At 34.4% G+C, this 21881-nt stretch overlaps 2 protein-coding genes across 3 annotated transcripts; both read left to right on the top strand.

Moving 5' to 3' along the window:
• The first annotated feature begins 937 nt into the window (after window positions 1-937).
• Window positions 938-4450, top strand: LOC105783611 (catalase isozyme 1). The gene is made up of 8 exons (XM_012609178.2): window positions 938-1103; window positions 1415-1511; window positions 1826-2103; window positions 2390-3166; window positions 3341-3430; window positions 3836-3903; window positions 4003-4096; window positions 4212-4450. Exons 1-8 carry the CDS (start codon window positions 1089-1091, stop codon window positions 4269-4271), a joined length of 1479 nt encoding a protein of 492 aa, XP_012464632.1. The 5' UTR covers window positions 938-1088; the 3' UTR covers window positions 4272-4450.
• An 8563-nt stretch (window positions 4451-13013) lies between these two features.
• Window positions 13014-17693, top strand: LOC105783598 (protein NLP4). Of its 2 annotated transcripts, none has more exons than XM_012609155.2 (5): window positions 13014-13465; window positions 14224-15197; window positions 15288-15335; window positions 15423-16386; window positions 16573-17693. In XM_012609155.2, exons 2-5 carry the CDS (start codon window positions 14316-14318, stop codon window positions 17454-17456), a joined length of 2778 nt encoding a protein of 925 aa, XP_012464609.1. In that variant the 5' UTR covers window positions 13014-13465; window positions 14224-14315; the 3' UTR covers window positions 17457-17693. The 2 variants fall into 2 exon arrangements, with proteins under 2 accessions (XP_012464609.1, XP_012464617.1); XM_012609163.2 differs by lacking the exon at window positions 13014-13465 and adding an exon at window positions 13538-13893.
• The last annotated feature ends 4188 nt before the right edge of the window (window positions 17694-21881 follow it).

Below are 21881 nucleotides of genomic sequence, written 5' to 3'. Positions count from 1 at the left end.
AAACATAAAAGATACTCATCAATTATATAAAATAATTTTAATAAGTTTCAAACATACCATTTATCATTAAACAAATTCAAAATAAAAAGTTAAAAATTATTCCATAAATCATACAATAAAATCATCTCATACCAATATAACAATTCAAATTCAACAAATTTAAAATAAATAAATAAAATTTAAATTTAAAATATATTTTATAATGATTTTTTGGTACAAATAAATAATAATAAAATTAAAATAGATTTTAAAACAATTATTTTTACAAATAAATAATAAAAAATTAAATATAAATATAAATTTATTTTAGAATTAATTTTTTTTGGCATCGACTGGTACGAATGGAATCAATCGATACGCACCAATACGGTCAATATTGACCGAAATTTGCACCAAAAAAAATTTAAAATATTTTGTTCCGATTTACTACCAGAATAGAATATTCCGACCAACAAGACGATGTCGAAACAATACTGACCACCATGATATCAACATATAAATGAGATATAAAATATATATTTATTTAAGACATAACAAATTTTCGTCGAATTTTATAATTAGTTAATTTAGACTTTCTCGATAAAACATTTGAACTTAAAAAATTAAAATAAAATAAACGTTGTTAAAAATTATAATAACTAAGTAAAAAATAGAGTAAAAATATAATAAATATCACATTCAAAATAACAGACAATTGTTGAGATTAATAAAATATAATGTATAGTAATATGAATAATTAATAGCTAATAAAATAATTTCCAGCACATTAAACATATAACTTCAATAAAATATTGTTGAAAACAAAAATAATAAATTTTTATTTATTTTAATTAAAACTTGAGAAAGACCTTTAATTTTGTTGCGGGCATTCGGCGAGACGTTAAATTGGGTGGGAGATATTGAAAGTATAGGGATTCGGGAGGGAAATGAAGTCACTGTATGTTTTAGATAAAAGCGGAGAGATACAAAAATAGAAAGGCCAGCCACGTTCGCTCTATAAATAATCATCTCCTTTCTATCGACACACGACCCTTCCGTTACGTCTCAAGCTCTCTCTTCCTGTCTTCGTCTACTTCGCCTCTTTCTCCATGGATCCCTACAAGGCACCCTATCTTTTCTCCCTTTTTATTATGATTTTCATTATTAATCAATTGCGCTATTTCTTTCTGATTCTATTGATTTATTTATTTTTTAAATCGAATCGAATATGATGTATTTGTATGTCTTCTTTGATTCTTGATGATTTTTTTTTTTGTTGATTTCAATCCTGTATATTCTTTAAGATTTGTTCCTTATCTTGGGCTATTAGAAATTAGATGATAAATCATGAAATTTATTTGACAAGCATTGCAAATAATTATCTGTAGTTTGCGAATAATCGTTCTTTTTTGGTATTCTAAATTGGTTGACACAGCACCGTCCATCAAGTGCTTTCAATTCACCATTCTGGACTACCAATTCTGGCGCTCCAGTTTGGAATAACAATTCATCACTCACTGTTGGACCCAGAGGTATATATGAGTTTCCCCCCTTATTATTATGATGAAATTCCTGAGCTACTGACTGTTTATTAGTCATGATTTATCTTCCATAATAAGCATCCTCGTTGTTTTGGTGTACTTATGTTGTTCGTATTTCATCATATGGTTACCATAACCAAAAAATCTTCTTTTTTACTTTTGGGCGGGTGCCTGGGTTTTCTCTTGGCATTTTGTGGGGGTCAATTGTAAAACTTGATCACTATGTTGAAGTTTTTGTGAGAGGAATATTTTGTCTTTTTAGTAGAAGGTGTTGACAAGTTGGAGCGCACTGTTTTATTTGACAGGTCCAATTCTGCTTGAGGACTATCATCTGGTGGAAAAGCTTGCCAATTTTGACAGGGAGCGGATTCCAGAACGTGTTGTCCATGCTAGGGGAGCAAGCGCAAAGGGTTTCTTCGAGGTTACCCATGACATTTCTCACCTTACATGTGCTGATTTTCTGCGAGCACCTGGAGTTCAAACCCCTGTTATCGTGCGATTTTCAACCGTCATCCATGAGCGTGGAAGCCCTGAAACCCTCAGGGATCCTCGTGGTTTTGCAGTGAAGTTCTACACCCGGGAGGTATGAGTTCACCTGCCACCTCCTTTTGTCACTAAGCTCCTTTGGTGCGTTGTAATTTGTACAGGAAAAAGAGGTTTAGAGCACTTGTAACTTCGGTTATTAGCAAAAACATGCTCTGAAGAAATGTATGTGCATATGCATGTATTACATTCATAATTGTCTTCTTTTGGTAAAAGTCTTAGTTCGTGAATGAAGTCCTGAGTTTATTATGCATTACTTTTATAAATGTTATTTATTTGCCAATGTGTTGATCAGTTCTTGTTCTGAACTTTTTATATGAACTCAGGGTAATTTTGATCTTGTGGGAAACAATTTCCCAGTCTTCTTTATTCGTGATGGAATGAAATTCCCTGATATGGTCCATGCTCTTAAGCCCAACCCTAAGTCCCATATTCAGGAGAATTGGAGGATCCTTGATTTCTTCTCACACCATCCTGAGAGCTTGCATATGTTTACTTTCCTCTTTGATGATTTGGGTGTTCCACAAGATTACAGACACATGGAAGGTTCTGGTGTAAACACATACACTCTGATTAACAAGGCTGGCAAAGCACACTATGTGAAATTCCACTGGAAGCCCACTTGTGGGGTCAAATGCTTGCTGGAAGATGAGGCAATCAAGGTTGGAGGAGCTAATCACAGCCATGCCACTCAGGATCTCTATGACTCAATTGCTGCTGGCAACTATCCTGAGTGGAAGCTCTTCATCCAGACAATTGATCCTGACCATGAAGATAAATTTGACTTTGACCCTCTTGATGTGACTAAGACCTGGCCTGAGGACATCTTGCCCCTGCAGCCTGTTGGCCGCTTGGTTTTGAATAAGAACATTGACAACTTCTTCGCCGAAAATGAACAGCTTGCATTTTGCCCTGCCATTGTGGTTCCTGGAATCTACTACTCAGATGATAAGTTGCTCCAGACTCGTATATTCTCCTACTCTGATACCCAGAGGCACAGACTTGGGCCAAACTATCTGCAACTCCCAGCCAATGCTCCCAAGTGTGCTCATCACAACAATCACCACGAAGGTTTTATGAATTTCATGCACAGGGATGAGGAGGTACTTTGCTCTTTTCCATTAATTTCTCCTAGCACAATAATGGATTCCTGAATGTCTAAAATGTGCTGAACTAAATATATATATGCTTCTTCTAAAGAGCAACATTGGTTTTAATGCATGCTATAAGTCATAATGGCCGGAGTTCTGATCCAATGCTATGACACTGTTTTCCAGATAAATTACTTCCCTTCAAGGTACGATCCTGTTCGTCATGCAGAGATGTTCCCTATCCCACCTGCTGTTTGCACTGGAAGGCGAGAGAAGGTCAGTTCCTGTACTTTCTTGTGTCTTATTTCAAAGTAATGTCTTTAATTTCAACCGTGTTTAGCAATGCAGTTCATGTTTGTTCAAGTTTATTAGCCTATAATGTATGTTTTGTTTTTTGTGCAATCTGATTTGACACAACAATTTGCTTGATTTTGATGGTTAAAATTTAGATATAAAAATGCAAAAAGGAGTTTGGAGAAAAATCATGGTTTAAAGCAGTAGCAAAACAGCATGTTTCGGGCTTTTTCTTGGTTTAGGATAGAGGATAGAGACGATATTTACTCTTTACTTTTCAAGCTTTGCTTTGTCATTTAAACATTTAGTAGCAGTTTTCGGTTTTATCTACAAATTGCTCTACCTTTTGTTTGAGAGTAATGTACTTACTAAGTCTTATGGTCACAGTGCATCATTGAGAAGGAGAACAACTTCAAACAGCCCGGAGAGAGATACAGGTCCTGGGCAGCAGACAGGTATAATTGGGTTCTCTGCTTTGTTAAATTAAAATAAATGCATGTATTGGACTTCTGATCGCTAACTTCTTATTTTCTGCTTTGCCTTGCTGTAACCAGGCAAGAACGATTCATCTGCCGCTGGGTTGATGCCTTGTCTGATCCACGTGTGACTCATGAAATTCGCAGCATATGGATCTCATACTGGTCTCAGGTAAAAACACTCTTTCCTGCCACTTCACAAAGTATATATCCGTTTGAGCTTCATAGGTCCAATCTTTAGAATTAGATTTACTGATAGTTTCATGGATGACTGGCATGTGATACAGGCTGATAAATCAGTGGGTCAGAAGTTAGCATCTCGCCTCAATGTGAGACCCAGCATTTAGACATGGAGTTGCGGAGGATGAGTAAAGGACTGAAATGTAGAAAGGCCATCATCTAGTTGTTTCGGAAGCATAAACTTATTGTTGATCCTTTTGATCTGTGTGCCATAACCGAAATAAAGTCTCATATACTATAAGTTTTACGCTTATGGTCCTAATTAATAAATGCCGTTTTATGTGTACTAGTATTATTTATGAAAGCTGGAGAGATGCAAGAGAGGAGATAATTAGGATAATAAAACAGCAAATCCCATTGGGCTGGACCGTCAAATTTAGAGAAGGGGAAACTTGGATCCGTTTTTCACGGATATTACAAATTATTTATCCAAATAAATTATTAGTATTTATTTGAATACTTGAATCTGCATCATCAAATACTGAAAGTGTTGGTATTGGGATGAATCGAAACATTTTTTAATCAACCATAGTAAAATAAAAGCTAACCGCTAGTTGAAGTAAGTAGGTTAGGGATGTAGACAATAGACAGAGCTTATAGGGTATGTGGGTTAGAATAAAAAATATACTTTGTCAGTGTCACGCACCGCGCTTGTACGTTTCTTCCAAGTTGCTGCGCTCAACCCAACTTGTCTTTGTGGATTGTAGTCGCCTACTCTCTCGCTTCCCTTTCTCATACCGCACCCCAGCCACAAATTTTATACACATTAATCTTTGCCCTTTTTAGGCTTAATTAAAAAGTTACCCTTCAACTGTACCAAATAAATATTGCTGGTATCTATTTACTCTCAGATATTTTCTTTTTTGAAATTTTATATGAAAATCGGAAAAGAAAAAAAATGATTTTTAATTAACTTTATTACAATAATAATTGGAGTTTTACCCAAAAAGAAACCAGATTATTTTTAAAAAAATCACAATGATTCTGTAAAATAATCATCTAATCTCATTAACCACCACTTTTATTTATTTATTTAAATTTGGAAAAAAAGAGAGTTAGGTTTTTTTAGCTCACTAAGATTCCATTCGATTGGTTAAAACCCTAACCTTAGGACCAAGAAGCAAAGAATAAGACTGTCCTCTGGCGAGCTTGAAATCGCGAACAAGAATCACCTACTCTTAACACCATAACAAAAGAGAAAGCTTTGGCAAAGATTACCAACGGCGTTGGCCATACAGGACTCATCAGCATGGTCACACGACGGGTCATCGCCACTCGCCGCCGTCCTTAGACGCCTCTGCAGCTCCTATATTGCCCTTCTCAATTAGTCATCGTCGCTCCGCCTCTGCGCTGTTGACATTTTAAATTCAATAATAAGTTGATTATTTTTAACTAACTTTATTACAGTAACAATTTTTTTTTCCTTTTTCTAATTTTCATGTACAATTTCAAAAGAAGATAAAGTTGTATGGTGACGTTGCAGGCGTTAGTCAATTTTTTTTTGACAAGCTAAATAAGGCGTAAAAGCCGGGTTTTTTTAATTAGGCCTTTAGGACTTTTTTTAATTAAGGAAATAGGTTGGTTTTAGAAGAAAGAAATGAAAAGTGGGTGCATTTTCTGTATAGTTGGCAGGAAAGTGTGTCCAGCTAAACGCACTTTTCCTTTCTCTTTCCTCTCCTAGGTTAAGGTAATTTTCTTAGGGTTATGGTTTTTAGATTTATGAATTAAGATTTTTTATTGAAACCAAAAAAGTTCATAAGTAGATTTGAGCGGTCCGGGATGTGATAACGTGCCTCAGAACAAATACATTTCATATGTCATGGCAGGATAGGACCATCACCTCAAAAACTCATCGTGCGAAAATCAGGTTTCGGGATAATAATGCTTGATATGATCAATGGTCGAAGTCTAGGTGGAGGTCCCAGCCGGCGGCCGTGATGTGGCCACGGGTTCAAGTGGAACTGGGGTTTAGGTGACGGTCATTACATGGTCAAGAGTTTAAGTTTTTTGGATACCTGCAAATGGTGCCCTATATATACCAAACATAATATTGGGGTCATAATCATATGAAAAAACTTTGGGGACATCCAATGTAATCGATGTAACTTTTTTTTCTCTATTTCCAAGTAGTCAGTATCTTTAACATTTTATTCTTATCCAAAGGCTAACACCGAGCTGGACAGAAGAAGGCTCTCAGGAGAGTGGATATTTTGGCACAGTAGAGGTCAAACTAGGTTGGCACGGCAGCGAATGTAGTTAAGGGTGAGAAAATTTCGATTTGACTCGAAAAAATCGAAAAAAAATTAAATTTCGAGTTAAACGAATCAAGTTATTTAAATTAATCGAGTTATTCGAGTCAACTCAATTTTTTTTTGAATTTCGAGTTCGAATTGAGTTTGGTTTTTGAACTAGAATAATTCAAATAAACCGAATATCAAATTATAATATTTTACATTTTTATCCCAAACTCCCAGACCTTTTTACTTTCCCTCCAAAACTTTTACTCCCGTCCCCTACCTCCTACTACCCCAAACCCATTCCACCCTTCCCTCCCCCCCCCCCCCCAAATTTTACTCTCCATTTACTTTCTCCCCCAAAATTTACTCCTTCAACCCACAAAACTTTTTATTTTCCCCTTAAAGTTTTACTTCTCACATTTTATCCCCAAATCAAAAATTAAAATCATCCAAAAAAAAAACCTAAACCTAAATAGTAATAATTTTATTTATATCTACTATTTATATTATTAAATTAAATTTTACATTTTGTACTATTTATATTATTGAATTGTTTAGTCATATTGAATCTTTATAAATTTTTGTTAAAATTGAATTATTGATGATGCCATAAAATATTCGTGTTAAAATTTTATGTTGGTATCAATTTCACATTTTATCTTTAAGATAACTTTTATTAAAAATCACATTTTTACATTTAATATATATTTTTAATTTCAAAATACATAGTGACAAGAAATGAAGTTAATTCAAGCAACTAATAGGGTAAAGAAGCTAACCCATATATAAAAGATTAATAAATAAATTATGAGGGGGTGAAGTTAATAACAAATTTAATTACGGTGGAAAATTGTGATTACGGTGAGTGACAGTGATTACAATGATCCAAAATATATATTTTTAATTTAACTTAAACAAATATATTCGATCCGAATTCTATTTCACTTGACTCGATTCAAGAAAATTTCAAATCAAGTTAGGATGATAAGATAGGATTCGTCAACTCGATTAACTCAAAATTTTTTCATTCGGTTCGATCCGATTCGATTGAACGCTCACCCCTAGTTGTAATTATTAATGGGTTGTTTAATAACGATAATTGTTGTCACCCCGAAAGGAGCTTCACCTTTACTGCACTGCAACAACCGCTCCCCACCTGAGAGTCCTCTTACGTCCACAATGGTGCCGACCTTCGAATAAGAAGGAAGGTTAAAGGTACTAATTGCCTGAAAATAGAGAAAAAAACTACACCAATTATAGCGAAAATCCACAGAGTTTTTTCGTATAAATATGCCCTCAAACTTCTATTTGGCATTTATAGGGCATCATTTTCAGGTATCTGAAAAAATTGAGCTTGTAATCGCATAACGACCGTCAACTGGCTCTCTCGTTATATTCCGGTCCATTACCACATAACAGTTGTCGATTGAGAAATCTACGTATTTCTCCATGCATAAAGCAAAATCACCTCTGAACCCGAATTCCCAAGATAGGTTCCGAAGATAATGGTCCTATCTCAGCAGGATATATGAAATGTGTGCGTCTCAAAGTGATACCACATCACCGACGATGCGTCAGGTACTTTTAGGCATGCTTTCTCTAATATTTTTATTCTGCCATACATTAAAGTAACCTTTGCAAAATACATGGGGAGCACGTTATGTGGTGGGTTGAAATTAAATGACTTCTGAATGCGTTTTGAATATTCCAATGCACTTGCAGCATACAAAATTAAACGAATGCGTGCATTCATGAACGGATTTTAAAGCACGTATTTCCTTTCTCCCTATATTATCCTCCTATAAAATTGATGTATTTTTAACAACTTAGACACACATGAAATAAATATCAAACAACGAGTAGTTACCTCGCGAGAGTTGTGTGTACTTCTATGGATATTCTTTTACTTATTTTTTTTCTTTTGTTAATCCAATTCGTGACTGATATTAAAATGAGTCGACAAGTGAAACCTGTTATTTACTACGATGGTCAAATCTGTAATACAGAGGTCAATGTGGTGTTTGTAGAAGCGAAGTTTGTGGAATTAGCATTCAATCCTACGATTAAATTGTGTGAACTACGGATTAGAATCAAGAGAAAAGTCAAGGGATTGACCCAGAGAAGAATTTTGAAGTTGCAATGCACACTTCTTGCCTCTGTTGACCAATATTGGTATGAGTTATTCAACATGATTGGCGAGGTCCATCTCGAGATGGTAATATCATCGCATTGCTCAAGCGAAAATATTGTAATGGAGTTATACGTCGAGTTCGCCGAAGCTGGTAGATCTAGCCCATCTTCGACCACCATTGCGGCAAATATGAGAACCGAAGCTGAAGCAAAAAGTCTTAGTACATAGTTGTGCGGTAGGTTCACTGGCCTGTTAAAAGCGGCTACTACGATGTTCTTGAAACATATATTGGCAGATGCTCATCAATCTCTGGCACGGATCGAAACTTTGGTGCCCAATATCGGTCGAGATTTGAGCATAACCCGTAGGCATATGTGACATTTCTTCTGTTAGAGCCGATGATGAACCCGTTGTGTGACTGCATCCCCTTTTACACTGTTACTAGGGCAGTCATTGTTGCCTCTTTGGCCAAATTTGCCTACTCCTCGCCTCTGATGATAGTAAATACGGCTTCCCGACAACTCTAAACTACGTAATGTAATCGGTATCTACTATCGTGTCTGCAAAGAAAAATGGTTCGTGGACGAGTAAAGATTCCATCCTACGATCTCAAGCCTGGATGTGCTCCTTGTGCTTCTCTGCCCAATCCTTGTCGTTCTTCCTCCGCATGTCCACATTATGTAGCTCCTTCATGTCTTGCGGTGGCAGTGGAATCCGTTTCCTCCACCCAAATTGCCGCAACAACCAATTCGGTTCGTGCATTTCCACCATGACGTACACTACCAATGACACTTTCGCGTTTCGCATATCCTAGCTTCCAAGCACTTCCGGTGATATGCAAATAACGTTACGTATGATTTTTTTACTAACCATTATGTAATTAATATAGGTTTGAAAGAATAAGTAACTAACGTCGACTTTGAAGCATTGATCTAATAGTAGCCTAAAATCTTCAAGCTCCTTCGACAATCCCACATAACTCGGCCCATGGTTTCATCTGTACAAGCGATATGTTAGTCGAAACATATAATAATAAAAACATTTACTGTACAAACTACATATTTATTAATAAATTTAAAATTTTTACCTTGTCACCAACAAAAACACGTATAAGTCGGTCACTTTGAGACGTAGAAACGATAATCGCCACTAGGCCTACGACTACAGTAGGAGCAGACAACCACCGATCGACATCGCATTCGGTACCGTGACTCGACATAGCTCCTGATATAACGTGGACAAGACGACAGACCTCCAACTTAGTTTTCTACATTCGATGAAGTCCACTAGATGTAGTAGCCACCTTACGTGCACCAAATTTTGAGATTTATCGGGCATTAAAATTCCTCCAATTAACCTCATGATGAATGCTCGGGCGTATTGTTCTATGACCTCCTTCGTTAGGTCTTTAGGAAGCTCTTTGAAATTATCCTCCAAGTGGTTGATCGATATTTAACCATCGTCAAACCTGTTCGAGACCTTCCTCAACATTGCTCTACAAAGGTCCACTTTACCGAGAATGACGGTTGATCCCGTGATGACTAGCCCATCCATCGGCAGACCCAATTGTAACGCTAAGTCCTCGAGTGTGATTGTACACTCGCCGCATGGAAGGTGGAAAGTGTGTGTTTTGGGCCACCATCTTTCCACCAACATGTTGATTATTGTAGGATCGAGTTTGCAGCCCCTGAGCACGTGAGATGTATGTAGGAATCCAGCCTCTTGCAAATAGCCACGAATTTGAGGGATCGGAAGCTTTCCCATATTATGTATAAACCCCTTCCAAAACATGATCATTCGTCTATTTATAACATAACAAAGTGTGTTCCAAATTATCAAAAAATAATTAATTAAATTTAACATAGTTGAAAATAACAAAATTTAAAATTTTGTCTTACCATTGCTGATATGGGTAATAGAAATATGCTTTTCGTAGAAACGAATTAGAGAGGTGGTCATTCGTGAAAAATTAATTTGAACGAAAAAATACGAGATAATTAAAAAATATATTTTTAAATGAGAATATTGATAAGTTTAGAACAAAAAGTTTGAGAGAGTTGAAAAAAGGATTTGAATGAAAAAAAAAATTTTGGGGGGTATTTATAGGGTAAAAAAAGTTACCATTGGCCCTATTAATTTTTTTTTACTGTTGGCGCGACAACATTTAAAAAACCGTTGATTTTTCACTGTTGAGGGAAAGCACGTCCAGTCGGGTGTGCTTACTTATCACCTATGTAAAAAGTACATTCAGCTGATCTATTTCCTTAATTTTAGAAAAAAACGAACCAAAGGCCTAATTAAAAAATAAAAACGGTTTTTACGCCTAGTTTTGCCGGTTAAATGGGTAACGACACACTAAATTAAGAATTAAAAACAGATATAATTTATGAGTAATTTTATAAATTTCTCATATAATAATATCTTATTTGATACTCTAGAAAAGGACTAGTTTTAGTTTTTTGGGTACATCAGAATACATTAGGTAACATAAGATTTTTGTTAATTTTTAAATGGTAATGAATCTTTCAAACTACACTGCTGATGTGTTTTGTTTGAATGTATGTAAACTAATGAAACTGAGACAACTTGTCCCCGTTCCACCATCTTCATTTCAAATTGAGTTTTGTTTTTCTTTAATAAATAAATAAATATGTACGTTTTTAATTTAATAATTGAGAAAATTACAAAACCTTTGTTTATTTTATTTTATTCAAACAATTTTTTAATTAACTCAAATAGCGTATTCGGTATAGCGAATATCACCTTTACATCACAAATAAAAATAAATCGATACATTTATTACAAATAAAAAAAGTATTTGATTTTATTGTGTTATTTTTTTGACACAATGTTTAGAAAGTTTATAATCCCTCATCAACTTATGAATATGAGGATAATATGCTTCAGCACACTTAAACTCACACATTAATGACAGTGCATATACCAATTGGACTAAGACTCAATCAACAATTTTAATGTGTTTAAAATGATTATAATATAAAAAGAAAATTTAATGTTATTTTAAATTGCATAAGAATTGCCTTGATTTGGATTTAGCATAATTAATATGATTTAAGAAATTATAAATTAAAAAATCAGTTTTAGAAAGCCAGCAAGACTGTTCACTCTAGTTAGCCTTAGAATAAAAGAAAAATCCAACACCAGGCTAGGCTAGGCTAGGCTAGTATTAAAACAGTTTAGCTGAGGTGAGCATCAATAATAATATTAAATAATAAAAAAAAAGGAAAGAAAAGAAGTAGAATCATCTTACTTTTTAATGAAAACAACCCCACCACTATGTTCCAAAATTCTATTTATTTACTGCATAAATCAGTCTTAATTCCTAAGTCATAACAATTAAACATTGCGTGTACTGTATTCCCACCCCATTACCATTTCTTTTTTAATTTTCTTAGTGATGAGGTAAAGTGTCAGATTAGAATGAGTTTTTATCAATTGAATCTCTTAATCATGCATTGAGATTGAGATTCCAATTTATTATACATTCCATTTACAAAAATAAGGATTTTAACTTTAAAGATAAAAAAAAAAGATTTGAAACGGTTTTAGGGTTTTAATTAAATATTGTTGGGAAAATTTATTTTTTTGAAAAGATTTTTTGAACCATCCTCCTCTCAACTTTCAACAATCAAAAGTATTGTTTTCGTATCGAATTTTTGTTTTTGAACTTTATAAAAAGTTGTGTACAATTAGGGGATATTCGTAAATTTATTACCTTTAAGCCTAGATTGGTGATTTAAGATATGGTGTGCCGAGATACTTCTATTATTATTTATACGCCTAATATTGTCATCTTTCCCGCGTCAAATATCTAATTCTATCAATCGAGACACCCCTTTTTGTAAATTGTACACGGCTCTCTGCAGATGTTAGGGACAAAGCCTCAACATGAAAATAACGTATTCTATTATTGGGGATTCGAGTTATGTGCTTGAAGGATGATACTTAGTCTATTGGAGCCAATTCCCCCTCAACAAATATGTTAAAATATATATTATTTTTAATGAAAGATAAACATAAGTCAATAAATTTTTTGAAAGAGTTGTATAAAAAAATAACAATTTTAGTTTTCAAAGGGCAGACTAGAAACAGTTTCCTGGGGAACACAGGAAAGAAAAGGAAAAGTCTAGGATGATGATGTTTCCAAGTTGGTCAAATTGATTGGAGAGGTCTTAGCCCTCACTAGCGTGGATGCCATAATTCTCCACTTGCATTTGCAACTATATTATATATAATTTTAGATCTTCAATTCTAAAATCCAATTTCTAAATGAAAATTCTTATTTTCTAAATAAATAGGATTGGAGTCTACTCAAGATTTTCACTTTTTAACATGGAAACTTCAACACACTGTTAAAACTAAGGAAATGAATGAACCCTTGGAAAGTACCACTCTTGTCTCTGAGTCCGACTCACTCGGTTGGAGGAGCCTTGGCCACCCATCGTGCACCAGTTGTTTACTGAATAAATAAATAAAAAGGGGATTGTTAATGTTTGTGGAAATAAATTAATGTAGAGAGGGAAGCTGGTGATGGTTAAGCAGAGCATCTCTATTCTCAAGGGACGTCCAAGTGGGTAAACACTCAGAAAGCAACCATTTTTTTTACCACTTGAAGGAAGAAAATCTGATTCCACTTCCCTTATTTTAGTAATTAAATAGTAAACTCCATTATTCGTCATCAAAGCATACTTGTTGTTCTTCTTCTTCACCAGCGGTGGGCTGGAAAAGGTTGACTTTTCATCGAGAATATCAAGGCCCAATGAAGGGGTTTGTTTATGTATGACGTGGGGTCAGTGCTTCAATGGCAACAGAATCTTCATTCATTCTCATTTAACCAGGAATCATATTGAGTCTATTCCAAGGCAGCCGCAGATAATAACTATGACCCCCAGACAGGTTTTTTCTTAGAGAGGTATGAACAGAGACAGTCTGTTTCAAGCTTTCTTTTTTTTTTTTTTATGAGATCTTTCTTTGTTGCTCCTCCACGTTCTTGTTTTTGCTTCTTCAGACAGTTTTTTTTTTTTTTTCTCTTTGAACTACTATTTCAACTTACAAGACACTAAAATAATAATAAATGTTCCAGAAAATAGAACATTTTGATATGGTGATGTAGTATCCGTTTGAGATTGGGGTATCTTCAAGAATCTCCGCCTAGTAAATATACAACATCTTGAGTTGCTGTCTTGTCTTTTTATTTTTAAAGAAAATGAAAATCTCTTGGTTTTAATGGTTAATGTTCTGGGCCATGTTACTCCATGTTATTCCCTTACGGTAAAGTGAGAATCTTGAACCAAAAGTGCTGAAGATATCAGCTGACCAACTGGGAAGAATATGTAGAAAGTGGGTTTTTTTTTTCAATGTTTGTTCTTTTATTCTCGCTATTTTGAATTTTCATCATGAAATATGGTGCTCCTTAGATTGGGATTTATCCTTTGATTGATTCTTGTTCTTATTTCTTGTATTTTTTTCCCCTTTCTTTTGAGTTGACTGATACTAGATGTGGAACAGCAAAAGAGAAGCCTAATCTTTATGTGACGCACATTAATTATTCCTTATCCTTTGACATAATCTTTTGCTGCTTAGAGTTCTCTGGAACTTCATTATTCTTATGATCTTGTCCTAGTTGGTGGTATTCCTCAAATATTTGATGGGTCATTATATTTTGAACAGATTCTCTGGTGAAGACTGGAATTGATACTGGAAGGTTTTTTTTTTTTTTTGCCATCCTCTTTGATTTCTAAATTGAGTGGAATAACGTTGCCATGGAAGATACCATTTTCTCACAAGGCACCATGCTGGGTGGACTACCAGATTCAGCAATGGATTTCGACTACATGGACGAATTGTTGTTAGATGGATGCTGGTTAGAGACAACACAGGGATCTGATTTCCTTAATCCTACTCTACCCTTTTCAAATAATTTCTTTGATCCTGCATTTACATGGCCTACTTCGGAGTCTAACGCGGGTGATTTGGGCGGTGGCCTCTCTCACCAAGGAGAGAACCAAAGATCATTGTTGTCTGGAAATTCACATTGGAATGAAGCTCAAGGTGAAAGTTTGGTCAGTCCTCATTTTAGCCAAAGTCACAGTCTAGATAGTGATTGTGTAACTGACGGTTCTGAGCCGAATCGAAGATGGTGGATTGGACCTAGAGTGAATTCAGGTCCTGCAACCAGTGTAATGCAGAGGTTAATTCAAGCACTTGGTTATATCAAAGCTTTTGGAAAAGAGAAAGATGTCCTTGTACAACTATGGTTGCCTGTAAATAGAGGAGGTAGACGCTTTCTAACTACCAGTGAGCAACCTTTTTCACTCGATCCAAACAGCCAAAAACTTGCAAGTTATAGGAACATCTCTGTCAAATATGATTTTCCAGCAGAGGAGGATTCCAAGGACATAGCAGGATTGCCTGGTCGGGTTTTCTTGAGTAAGGTTCCGGAGTGGACTCCTGATGTTCGATTCTTTAAAAGGGATGAATACCCAAGAGTAGGTCATGCTCAAGAACATGATGTTCGTGGTACCTTTGCCCTTCCTGTTTTCGAACAAGGTAGTGGAACTTGCTTGGGTGTTATTGAAGTTGTGATGACAACCGAGAAAATCAAGATTCAGCCTGAGCTCGAAAGTGTTTGCAAAGCATTAGAGGTCCTTTCCTTTACCTTGTGTTTTTTGTTTTGTTATGTACTTGGTTCTTGCTCAATAAACACTCCTTATCCTGTTTTTCTTTGCAAGCAGGCTGTCAATCTTCGGAGTTCTATAACTTCTAGAACTCAAAACATAAAGGTAATTGTGACAGTTATGGAATAAGTTCAATTGTTAAGAGTTCTAAACTTCTTGTTGTACTTATGGGTTGGACTTATGTTTTGTCAGGCTTACAATAATTGCTACCAAGCCGCCTTACCCGAGATCAAAGAACTTTTAAGGTGTGCTTGCGAGACACACAGATTACCCCTAGCTCAGGCTTGGGTTCCTTGTATCCAGCAAGGTAAAGAGGGTTGCCGGCATTCCTCTGAGAACTACGTTCATTGTGTGTCTACTGTGGATGATGCTTGCTGTATAGCTGATCCTAGTATCCAGGGTTTTCACGAGGCTTGCTCTGAGCATCACTTGTTAAAAGGTCAAGGTGTTATCGGGAGAGCATTTTTGACTAATCAGCCGTGCTTCTCGACTGACATAACTTCCTTTAAGAAGACTGAATATCCTCTTGCTCACCATGCAATGATGTTTAATTTGCATGCTGCCGTTGCTTTACGGTTCAGATCCATTCACACTGGTAAAGCAGACTTTGTCTTGGAGTTCTTCTTACCTGCGCACTGCAGAGATCCCGAGGGACAAAGGAAGATGCTTAATTCACTATCTATCATTATACAGCAAGTATGCTGTAGTTTGCGGGTTGTAACAGATAAGGAGCTAGTTGAAGAAACTGATTTGGCAGTTAGTGAAGTTGTAGCGCCTTCAGATGGCTTACCTATTAGAGAAGAGTCATCGAAACGGCAGTGCACTAATCATCATTCAAAGAAACTTTCTGGGGAAAGTTCATCTTGCCTCACTAAGGTTCAAAAGAGTAGTAACACTGCCTTGGTACTCGAGAAAGAAAAGCCAAGGCCGATGTTGGATGAAAAACTACCTGAGGTGGAGCAGCATCAACAACATATTAGCCTACAAGAAAGTGTTGAGTGCGGAGATTCTACTTTTAATGAGATTAGCTTTTCGAGTGTGACAATGGGAAAAACAAGTGAGAAGAGGCGTAGCAAGGCAGAAAAAACTATCACTTTACAAGTTCTCCGCCAATATTTTGCTGGAAGCCTAAAAGATGCAGCAAAAAGCCTTGGTGGTAAGTGTTACTCTGTAAAGCTAAAATTTATTAATGTTCGGTTGCTATTTTCTTTCTGGTTTATGGGCTTTATGTGTTTTGGAAAATCTCGTTTTATAGTATGGTCAAATAATGAAGATAAATGTTATATGTTCTCTATTATTTCCTTGTCATTTGATGCCATTTCCTGTTTTCCTTTGATTTCAGTGTGTCCCACTACCTTGAAAAGAATCTGTAGGCAACACGGAATAAAGCGCTGGCCATCTCGAAAAATCAAGAAAGTTGGACACTCCTTACAGAAACTCCAACATGTCATCGACTCAGTACAAGGTGCCTCTGGCGCTTTTCATATTAGTAACTTCTATGCAAATTTTCCCGAGTTGGCATCTCCAAAATTGTTAGGAAACAGTGCATTATCAACCTCACCACTGAATGATAAGCCAAAGCAAATAAACATACAGCCTGAGGGTGGTAATTTCCTGTCCCAAGCTGCTCTCTCAAATTCACCTTCCTCCTCGTGTAGTCAGAGCTCCAGTTCAAGTCATAGCTGTTCGAGTGGAACACATAGACCTTCAAATTTTAACATGTCTGGTAAGGAAGATCATATAATTGGAGACAACTCTGGGGATGGTGAACTGAAAAGGGTCAAAAGTGATGTAGAGTTGCATGCCTCAAGTCAAGAAGGACCAAAGCTGTTCCCAAGATCCCAGAGCCTTAGATCTCTTAAGGAACAGCTTATTTGTGACAATCTTCAACCCATATCTAAGAATACGAGCCCAATTGCTCATGATTTAGAAGCTCAAAGGGTAAAGGTCACATATGGAGATGAGAAAATCCGGTTCCGCATGCAGAGTAAATGGCGGTTTAAAGATTTATTGCATGAAATCGCAAGACGGTTCAATATAGATGATATAAGCAGATTTGATCTGAAGTACTTAGATGATGATTCTGAGTGGGTGCTATTAACATGTGATGCGGATATGGTGGAGTGTATTGATGTATGTGGATCGTCGCAGGGCAACACAATTAAGTTGTCCTTGCAAGTTTCACATCATCATTTGGACCAGTTTTCAGGTAGCACTGGATCTTGATGAAGATCTAAAGTTGTAGTATCAGCATGTAGTAGTGATATGAATGCATTCTCTCAATGATTCGGGTTTTTGGCTCTTAGTGTGATGTTTCCGAGAGCAGAAACCTTAATGCTCCTAGATGACGGTAACACTTTCGGATGCAGTGCACTGTATATTTTAGTGATGAGCAGAGCAGCAAAAGCTGCTATGTTACAAAGAATACTAGTAATAGTAGTAAAGAGGATATTTTTTTGCAAAGATTTTGATTCCTTTTATTGATAACCAACAAAATGTGGAATGGGTATTTAGTTTGTAAGGTAGGATTCTTTTTTTCTTGGTTATTGTTATGGTGACTATGGTGATGGAGCTAACATCTGTATAATCAGTTAATATTAAAAAAAAAAAAAACTATAGTTTTTGAAATATTGAAGCTTCGATTGGCCAATTTCAAAGGGGTGGAATGCTATCAGCTTGTATGGTTGGAGTATTAGAGGTGGGACTTCCAAATAAACTCATCCAATGGGAGATGTATTTATCGACAACAATATGTGTTTTGTGTTTCTTTGTGCTTTTCCATTGCATTAGGAATTGATGTTGCTATTTGTTGTATTTGTTATGCTTAATTTAACATTTGATATCTTCTAATTTGGTACTTAAATTTATTAAATATTATATAAATTACCCAAAATATTAACTGTATTAAATTTTTTGCTATGCTATAAAAATATTGTCAGTATTAGAGGAAATTCATGTTAAAAAAATAGGTATTGAACTATACTTAATTAATTAATATTAAATAAGAAAAAAGAGTTAAAACCCCAAATCAAAAGAAATTTATTATTTTCAATTAATAAAATAATTAATTAATTAATTAAAACTTAAAGTAATTGAACATATAAAATAAAAAAATCAGTTTTGTTACTATATTAGAGTAATTTGTAAACGTTTGACAAGTTCAATTACTAAATCGAACAAAAAAAAGATTAAGTAGTAAATTAGGAAAAAAAGTTGAGTTTAGGTACCAAATTGGACCCTAAAAAAGATTAAGTACCAACTTATGAAAAAGTGTACCAAATTAGGAAGAAATGTTATATTAACCCTATTTGTTACTGCAAAATAGACCTTCTTTCTGATTACTTTTATGTTGGCAATAAAAGTAATGTTGGGGTGGGAATTGTCTGATGGGTATGGTTATTGGGTTAGGAGGTCGTAGGGTGTAAGAGTATGGTTTTTATGGGTTGGGTCTGATTGGAGTCTAGTTCTAGGTTCAGCCCATCTTTATGCCAGCTCGGTCCATAAACCCGTTTTGTTATTAAAAAAATAAAAAAAATGTTTTATAACTAATATTTATATATTTTTATAATTAAATTTAAATTTAAAATAATTTTTATTATTTAAATTGTATTTGGTTGGACTTACTGGATTGAGCAGACTACCTAGCCATAGGTCTATTAGTAATTTGTATTTATTTTCATTTTTATTAGCTAACCTACAAACATCCCATTAACTATGGTTGTTACTAGTTTTTTACATTTTAGTTTCAAATTATAATTAATTAAAAGTTATATCATTAGATTATTAATCAAAAGTTATTACTATTCATAGAATGAGTTATGTCTCTTATTATTAAAAATTATGTTAATTATTAATAAAAGTTATAATTACTCAATTAATATGTAATGAATAATTACATTCATTCTTAATAGATGCGACTATCTAAATAGGCATTTATTGAATAGTTATATTTTTACGAAGAGATATAAGAATTCCTATAAGTAAAGGTGGAGTTTCATTTGCATGATATGTAAAAATGTTCTTTCTATTCTCCTCCATTTTCATATATTCAAATATAGTTCTATAAAGAATTATTACAAAAGTTCTTTGTAAAAATTGATACTCTTACTATAGTTCGCTTAATGCTCAGTGGATTGTTTGCCAGTGCAAAACACAAACGGTTAGTGTTCTTCATTGTGTCTTTGAGGTTCATTAGCTAATAACTCTTTTGCACATCAAAATATATGCGGAAGCAAATAAAACATTAAAGATAATGAACTGGTTACACGTCTTGAAGCCTTCAGTTAATTTCTCATAAGTTTATTTTATCTCTCCACACCAACAATTTTAAGATTTTACTTTCTGCAAATTCATGAGAAACTAGAGAAGGTATACCAATTCACCGCACGTTCACATGCCCTTATAAGCATGGCACTATGAGAATGACTATTAATAATGGAGCAACATTGAGGCCAATCATCTCATGAACTTTTTATTAAAAAAAAAAGATATTTATAGAACAAAATGTATGTAAAATTTATTGTTTTACTTCTTTTATTTGAATTATATTTCAATTTTATAATTTTATAGAAATATTACATAAAAAGTATCAGTGTCTCATGCATTAATTTTTATGAAAATCAAATGCTAATTTATTATATGCATGATATTTTTAATATGTATAGTTATGATTGGTATAGAATTATATATTATATATTATATACATTTATGTATATAACAATCGTGAAAGAAGAAAGAAAAAGTTAATGAAACTTTTAAGCAATGGAAGGAAATGATGTTTCGATTGGTATCTTAAGCTGAAAAATTATGTTTGTTAGGTGATTTCAAATATGAATAATCATGTTTATTTTGTAAACTTTCAAACATAAAATGTTATTTCTTTTTGAAAAGGCACTTATGTGTCCATTTAAAAGTATTGAAAGATTGTGTCACACCCCAAAAATGGTAGATTCGAAAGAAAGGCGAACAAATGCGAAGGTTTTCAGTCTTGGGGCACTTTGGTAGTTAGTCTGCCAATTTATAAGCTTCGGGCGAACTAATGTTTGGCGCATAGAGTATTCACCCACAAAAGTATCTAAGGATTTATTCTCGTAATATTCTTCAATTGAAGAAAGAGTACGACAAGTGAAGAGTATGCCTCAGAATGTTGGTTGAGCATGACGCGCCTACTAAGTATATGTTAAAGTTGTATGGGTTAAAGTGTTTTTAAGGCCACACCATATACGAGTTATTGCCATAGGTATGGTACACCAAGTTTGCTCGAAAGATAGGCAAGATGGGTTCTATAAAGTGATTGGTTGAGGGTCAACTGAATGGTTTGATCAGTCAAATAGCATCGGTATCAGATTTTCTTTTATATTTTCTCTGATTTTTGTAGGACATTTAAGGGACAAATTCTGTATGCATTTGACACTTGTCAAGATCCACTATGAGGTATTGAGTATATATATGGTAAGAAGGGGAACGTTTAGATGGTTTTTCTTCCTTCCGTTCTATGCTTTAGCTTTCTTAAGATTAAATATTCTCTTCTTTCTCGTTAAACTGGAAGCTAAGGTTTCTAGAGTCATCGGCGGATGTTTCAACCTCCTAATAAGTCTAGTATCTCTGCATGTTAGGATTTTGAAAGAGTAAAAATGTTATAAAGCATAAACAGTAATATATGAATAAGAGACCCTACATGGGGGTCGTTTATAAGTGAGATGATAACAAATTACCTATAAATGGGTTTTTAATGGTGAATCCATATTCTTTTAAGCAGTTGCTGTTGCTGATTCTTGAAGGACGTTCAGGTTTAGAACTTTGAGATGTAGTAAAGGTGAGTCTTTATCTTGACTCATGAGTAGTAATTTATAATGGAAAATTGGATGTAGATGTCGCAATAGATAACTTGTTTTTTAGTGGTGTCAAAAATAATAGTTTTAGGGCCACCAAATCTGACGAGTAAGTTTGTAAATATTATTATTTAATATTTACGAGTCAAATATATTTTTAAAAAGGTTTTTGATTTGATACATTATGTTATATAAGCTATTTATTAAGTTCAAGTGGTATAACCCTAAGGTCAAGTGGTTTTAAAAAAATGAGGTATCGTGATCTCGTTTCTAAAAATTGAGTCATAAATATTTTAGGAGTGTCATTAAGTTGGTATTAAAGTTTCGTCGAAAAATTTTAACGTTTCGATAGTTAATTAATTAAAAATGACTAAATCGTAAAAGATGTAAAATTTGATCACTATTTGATTTGAGTGATTAAATGGTTAATTGAATAAAGGAAAAGGGACTTAAATAATAATTAGACCATTCAAGGGTTGGTGGACGTTAGTGTGCTTATAAATTGTTAATGTTTGATCATAATTACAAGGGTAAAAGAGTAAATTATTAATTATGTATATTATAATCAAAACATGACAAAATTAATTATTTTCTTCATTTGAAGTTCTTCAAGTAAACCCTAAAACAGAAGGAAGTATATTCGGCCAAACTTCGGCTTGGTGATTAGGTAAGCAAACTTTGCCTATTTTTAGTAATTTTTATGTTTTTGAGATCGTTACAACTAGGTCCAGCTAGCCCATATCTTCGATTTTGAAATTGTTAAAGTTAAGTGATTTTTGATGAATTTTTTATTAGGGATTAAATTGTTAACATAGTAAAA

This window comes from Gossypium raimondii, chromosome 1 (genome assembly GCF_025698545.1).
Source record: "Gossypium raimondii isolate GPD5lz chromosome 1, ASM2569854v1, whole genome shotgun sequence".
NCBI classification, from domain to species: Eukaryota; Viridiplantae; Streptophyta; class Magnoliopsida; order Malvales; family Malvaceae; genus Gossypium; species Gossypium raimondii.
This window is presented reverse-complemented; position numbering and strand designations above follow the sequence as displayed.